Source organism: Hakea prostrata, chromosome 3 (assembly GCF_041222555.1).
Source record: "Hakea prostrata isolate BN-2017 chromosome 3, UWA_Hpros_2, whole genome shotgun sequence".
NCBI lineage: Eukaryota > Viridiplantae > Streptophyta > Magnoliopsida > Proteales > Proteaceae > Hakea > Hakea prostrata.
Genome location: NC_142602.1, coordinates 66,865,941 through 66,872,526, shown reverse-complemented (window position 1 = coordinate 66,872,526; position 6,586 = coordinate 66,865,941). Strand labels below are relative to the sequence as shown.

The 6,586-nt window shown below is 40.1% G+C and overlaps 1 protein-coding gene across 2 annotated transcripts; it reads right to left on the bottom strand.

Annotated features, from left to right (window-relative positions):
• Positions 1-223: 223 nt before the first annotated feature.
• Positions 224-6,251, bottom strand: LOC149022826 (uncharacterized). Of its 2 annotated transcripts, XM_089150728.1 has the most exons (6): positions 5,910-6,251; positions 4,727-4,873; positions 4,335-4,411; positions 2,272-4,185; positions 1,739-1,883; positions 225-1,658 (listed from the first exon to the last, which is right to left on the bottom strand). In XM_089150728.1, the coding sequence occupies exons 2-6, from the start codon at positions 4,863-4,865 to the stop codon at positions 937-939; spliced, it is 2,997 nt and encodes a 998-aa protein (XP_089006854.1). In that variant the 5' UTR covers positions 4,866-4,873; positions 5,910-6,251; the 3' UTR covers positions 225-936. The 2 variants fall into 2 exon arrangements, with proteins under 2 accessions (XP_089006855.1, XP_089006854.1); XM_089150729.1 differs by lacking the exon at positions 5,910-6,251 and having other exon boundaries at positions 224-1,658; positions 4,692-4,779.
• Between the last annotated feature and the right edge of the window lie 335 nt (positions 6,252-6,586).

Here is a 6,586-nt window from a genome sequence, read left to right as displayed (position 1 = left end):
ACCACAACTTCCAGTTTTTAATTTTTAGGGACTTGCGTAACACTCATAGAAACTCCCAAATTCTTATTCCCCACCATGATTCAGCTTTCAAGCTTGGAAATCCTGGCTTTTAATGTCCTCAAGGGCCCAGGTCCAAGTCCAAGTATGAACCCTAACATTTTCCAATTTCTGATAACTGGAGCTCAAATTTGCTCTACGCCCAGAAACTTCTTAACAAAGATAAAAGATAAGTCAAAGAACAATAAATGAAGGCTTGTAATTAAATTTAACTTCAAAGACCATCAAGCAGCTAGTCCAGAAATGGACTACAAAACCAAACTCTCTCCAGATGAAACATTTTTGTGGTCTACCATACAATCAAATTAATCTATACTGAGACAGTTTAAGTCAAATCCAAAGTCTCTGGACAAACCCAATATTCCTTCCGCATGAAGTTTCAGTTTTTTCATTTCTCCATCCAAAAATAAGCACCAAAAAAATTGTAATGTTTGGGCTGAAATATAGTTCATCTTGTGGCAAGACAAAAGCATTTAAAAATCTGATATTAGAAGAGTGCTTAGACATGAATGAGAAGATGTCATGAGATAAAAGGAAGGATAACAAATCAACTATCAAGCTGAAATATTATACATCCAACGGTCAGAATTACCACACCATCCTTTTATGTGACAATTAAAATATGAACCTCATGTAAGAAGGTTGTGTTGGCCACACAGACTTGCACACCCTTTCTCTACATAATTTATTTACTTTGGGTTGGGCAGGGAGGAAATAAAATGTCAAACAAATACATACTTGAGAGTTAGTTGTTGCACTAGAGAAGTCATTGTTGTAGAGAGCATCATTATGATGACCTTTACAATCATGGAGCACATACAGAAATGCAAAAGAACTAATCGAAAAAGTTAAAACTAAAATTAAAGCCTTGATCATAAGTCATAACCCACCTGTTAGTTCAACAAGAGCCTCATTTACCAGCTCGTCCAGGATCTCTCCTTCAATTTCTTTCCCGATGGCATTCATCTCCAACCTCATAAGCTCCTCCCAGCCTTTCCCTACCACTTCTTTTCTGACCCCTCTCTCCACTACCAGGCTGCTGTCTTCACCACTCTCATCTGAAAAACACCTCCCAGAATTGGAAAGCAACTCCTTTACACGACCCCACACTTCATCTACAGTCACTGGTGAACCTACAGCTGAACACATATTTTTAGCCACATAAGATGCCTTTGCCCAAGGGCTTGCATCTGATTCACATCTACTGATATCCACCAAAGCTGCATTGACACAATCGAAAAGAAGTCTTTGGTTTGACCTCCACTGCCTGCGCTTCGCCTCATGCAACAGCACCTTGTCATCATTCGACATGAGAATTCTGTCAATCAATGACGGACTTAGTGGGTGATCTAACGAATGCCACCTGGCAAAGACTGCCCCTGACTGCTCCTCATGGTCCAGCCCAGCAGCTGAGAGTAATGTGCGTACAAATAAATGCTGTTCTTCTTCCTCAGCTTTCAGGGAAAACCCAGAGGGGTTCAATGGATTGGGTGATGTTGATGATATACACGCATCATCCCATGACAATGTACGTGCAATTGACTCTATTGGTGGAGATTTGTCAATTAAGTTGAATTTCAGAGGCTCATGGACCCTTTGTCCTGGAAAGAAGCAAGCACAATAAGCTAATAAATCCTCTGGAAGGGATATTGTTAGTGTCATTGGAATGTGCTTGACTTACCGCACTGGTCTATCCTTGCATGTCCCAGGGGCACTGGAGTGCTACTAACATCGTCTTCAAATGGTGCTTCCAGAACTGAAATGGGGCTTGGCTGTTGTTCCTGGTTTTCTACCGTCTTACCAGGTTTAACCACTGACAAACATTCCTGTAAGGTTGAGTTATTTGTCATGACTCAGAAATCATAAGAAGATGAATGTAGATTATAGGACAACTGCATACATTCATCACATAATCCTGTCCAAAACAGGTGGTGAACAGCTTTCTATTTCTTAATGTTCAAAGCAGAAATAAATCAAATGGTGATAGTAGTGTCATACAAAGCAATCATACTTAATACTGAGGTATTAATTTGGTAATTGATGGATAAATGACAAAAAATAAATATTGACCTCCAAGAAGCAAGTCCAAATTAAATGGGAAAGCAAAAGCAGGAGAGCAGAAAGAACATCAAATGTAATGGATATCAAGAAAGGGAACCAATTTTGAAACACCAAAACAGGTAAAATTATGAAGGTATGGACAAATTCCATTACCTCATTTGACAAAGAGCCTTGTTTTGCGCCTACAAAGACTGCTGGAGAGGAACTCTTGCTCGATAGGCCCTCTTCAGGACCACTGTCAGTAATACAATGAGAACTATTATCATTTGTTTTCTGTGGAGAAATTAGATTTGAAACTGTTTCGACATCAGAAGGGGTGCTCGCAGTATCTTCTTCACTCCCCATCACCAAACATGAATTAGATTTCCCTTTGTTTGTTTTCTTACTCCTTGAGAAAAATAAACTCGAAACTTTCCCTTTGAATGATGATTTCCTACTCTTGGGCTTCGCTTCCTCTTTAGGGACAACAGATTTAACCATATCAGGGTCTGGAACTTCAATATTCACTCTGGACCCATAAACTGTAGAAGACACGGGGACAGATCTCGATCTCACTAGATTCCTAGGAGACACCTCACCATTTTTATCCTTGTTCCCACTAGTTGAACCACCCGACGTTGGTGCCATCAAATCTTGTTCACTACCACAGGACCTACTAGTAAACAAATTTAGACTTCCATCACAATCTGCCTCACCAGATCTTGCAGTCGTCTTCATGTCAGAAAGAGCAAGCATCTCCCCCAGCGTACTAGAACTCCTCCGGACTTGTCTCTGCTCTGGACCACTTCCATTCGATGTCATCAAGGTCCATCTTTCTGAAAGTCGCTTCTTTGCCTCCCTGCAAACTGATGACTCAGGAGAATAGGATGCACGGCTGAAAGAAGATGACGAGAATGGACTACCAATCCTGTTGATATAGTCCCAAGAATGTCTAGAAGTTGGTGTCATGACCTCTGAATCACTGAGATTTCCCTCCTCTACACACTCATTTTCTGACCTATTCATAGAGCTTTCATCCCCCACATAGCCATTGGAAAACACGGATAACAAAGTTTCATTCCTGTGGTGACTACTTAAACTTCCATGCATCTGCTGTGTGGCCTCCTTTGCTATCCGACTTGATCGTTGGACTTCATCATCTTCGTGTTCCACGTAGTAGCCTTTATTACTTGGCAATCTTGGTGATGAGGAAGGCAAAGAACCTACAGTTCTAACATCTTGGATTTTCCCAGGGCTAGGCTTTAAGACAACTATCCTTGTTGGTTGAGCAGAACTATCATCCTTCTGATTGGTAAATCCAGTACTCCAGCTGGGCCTGTCTCTGTCCCACCCATTTGCTTCAATTAACTGAATTTGTTTCTTTGTCTGTCCTTCACGATTTTCTATTCCAGCATATCTGTCTTCCATGGTCTTTGAAGGCTTCAGGACCGTGATTCGGTTAGTCTGAGGCGGCGGAGGAATGGATTGTAGCTCATATAGATGCTGTGAGAACAGAGAATTTGGTTCTTGTAGAAACTTTAGGAACAAATCTTTGTTGGAACTAAGAACCTCTAATGCATCTTGGAATTCTTTCGACTGACGAAGTTTTTCATCAGTTGCAAGACGTTTTGCTTCAATGAATTTCTGACGAACAAGAGCCATCTTTTTCTCATTTATATTTTGATTATGTATTCCCTTCTGTGGTGATTTATCTCTAACATGGTTTGTCCTTGAAGACTGCTGCCTAACTTCATAAACATCTTTGTACTCTCTCTGCTCCTCAAACAGACGAATCTCATGCTGAATTTGCTTTTCGAAAAAGCCCATTTCTTCATGCTGATATCTAGACAGAGGTCCTTGTGGAGTATAAGCAGTCCGTGAATTACCTCTTGATGGGGTCCTTTGCGATGTTGAGTTCAGCTGCTTACCTGGAAGGGCATCAAGCCCCATCAGCTTCGCAACAACACTTGGAGGCTTACATTTGGCCTCTGTCTCTTTGCACATTTCTTGGGCTATCAGCATCTTCATGGGTGTTCCACTTGATTTCTTGTTTAAAGATGTCCTCTTTGACTCGTATCCTACCTTAATCTGCCAGTAAGTGCAACAAAAATCAGGATACCGAATCCAAAACTGTAACATATACTTCAAGAGATGAGCAACCTCAAGACACTATCTGTGTAAAAGCTTTTGGTGTATAATCACACAATGATTTTGTAAGATGAAGACCAGAAGCTTACTGATTTGTCCTCAATTTGATGTTTTATAGGCTCCAGCACTTTTGCCACTTCTGATCGCATCCTGTGAACTGGCAAACCTGCTCATACAAGCTTTATATCAAACAACAGTGGGAAGGGACAACAGCTTTTAGGAATAAAGTTTGTAAATAAAAGGCATTGCTATGGTGAATAAATATACAAATTGATATACTTTGGGAAATACTGGAGCTCCCAATGCATAGGAATCTAGCAGCAAAATGTTACTGCAATTTCCATACTATAAAAGTAGAAAAAATTTAGATGGGAACCACAAGCCCACTCTTTATAGCCGCTTTATAAGCCAGAAATTCATTTTCTTTCATTTACTGTGCAACTCACATCAAAGAAGAGGAAGAATATGCTAAGATAATCACCATCTTGATGTGCTTTTTCTGTAAGTAGCCTGTTTCTAGCCAAGCCAACATTCAAATCAAAGAGGTTCACCATTCTTCCCATGCATCCTGGAAAAGGATTCTCGTGACCGTAAGCTTTTCTGTTTTGAATCCCATTCATCTCAGCACCTGAGAGGAGAGAGGAGAAAGATCAAATATCCACACTGAGTTCTTATCTTTGAAATCAGCTAGAGAAATCTAAACTAAAGTTCATCATTGATATGAAATCAAACTCATGGAGCTAAATGCAATCGCAAGAAACTAGATTGTCATGCACAATCGAGACGTTTAACAGGAGACAGATTACATTGAAAAAAAAGACCCTCAGAAACACTGCAACAAGAAAGCCATGCACTGGAGGCTAGCGAGATTTTTAAGAAACGTTCAAATGATTTAGGTTGAAAGTTTAAACAAAAGGATAAGATCAGATTTCTGGTGCAAGAAATAAAGGCTTCCGTCCAAAATCAAGCAGAAAACGCCTACCAGTAGAGAAATTTCAAAGTAAAACCTCAGCTCAAGCATCACCATTCAAGACAAGACACAAGGAACAAAAATCTTAAGCACTAAAAAAATTAAAACACAGGCGAAGAGAAGGGGAGAGATAATAAAAAGAAAACCTCAGCTTTTGAAGAAAGTGAAAGAATAGTAAAGGAGATCATGCTCTATCAGAGGAACAATCCATTGAATCTCCGCTAGAAACATTCAAAGAGTTGTACACGAAATGACCACATTGACTGACCCAGCTAGGAATTTCAATCAACTTGAAAAGAAAATGGATCATAAAGGGGCAACAATTCTGTTTCCCTGAAAATGCTTAGTTCCTTAGAATCAAAGATAAAGATGAAAATATCGAATCAGCTCCATCACAAACATCGAGATTCGAACCAAAGCGAAAAAATTCAGCCGAATATTTCCACAAAAAGCTGCACATCAAGTAAATACCACTTCACAGATGAAATCTACTTGACGAAACAACATTTCTCCCAACTCAAAAAAGCTGCAGCTGAACCAAACCAAAAGCATCTCGAAGAATGAGAATCCAATTCGTACAAAAGAAGAAAATCAACTAGCTTCAAAAAGTGAGATCGAACACGAATCTAAACATCAAAAGAAACGAAATAAAATCATCCAAAATAGGAAAGACAGAGAAGAGAGAGATTAGAACCTCAATGTGTAGGTCAATTTAGGCGGCATTAAGTCGCCGGAATCCGACATTCCGGTTGCTCCGTACTGGAATCTGAGGCTTAAACTTCGCCGGATTCACCGCGTAAAAGAATGCTCTGCCGAACACAGAGAGGTATTCGCTTTCCCTCCAGTCTCCACCGACCTTCTCGTAAACAAGCCCCCCTTTTATCCGTTGTGATTAGAAAAAAATAAAATATAAAATCTAGAGAGAGAGATAGAGAGAGATTGTTTCAGTGTTTGTTGTTTCTGAGTATTACTGCTACTGCGTGAGCGTAATGTGAAACCAGAGAAGAGAGAGAGATAGATACGAGAGTACCGAGAGTGACAGGTAGAGAGAGAGAGAGAATAGCGACTACATAATTGAGGGTCTGTTTGGATTGACAATTATATAATAAATGAATAGAGCATTAGAATACTTGAAAACGTTTCTCTGTGATACTTCAAAGAAATAATTTCCTGGGGGTGGGTAGGGTATGGTGGGCTGGTGGGAGTAAGATAGCTGGTTTTGGACATTTTGGTTCACTGACTTCACTCGAAGTTTCGTCCCTTTTGGCCAATATGAAACCAAGTGGGTCCCACCCTCGTTCTATGACTTCTACCCTTGTCTCCATGTCAGAATTACCCTTGGGTTCGAAATTAAAAGACGGACCGAATCGG

Bases quoted from the DNA above. Each gene is read 5' to 3' on its own strand.
- LOC149022826 (XM_089150728.1), bottom strand. From the start codon at position 4,865: ATGAATGGGATTCAAAACAGAAAAGCTTACGGTCACGAGAATCCTTTT. The intron at 4,412-4,726 runs GTGATTATCTTA...TTGTATGAGCAG, and splicing joins AGAAAAAGCACATCAAGATG to GTTTGCCAGTTCACAGGATG. The intron at 1,659-1,738 runs GTAAGTCAAGCA...GCTTCTTTCCAG, and splicing joins TGCAAGGATAGACCAGTGCG to GACAAAGGGTCCATGAGCCT.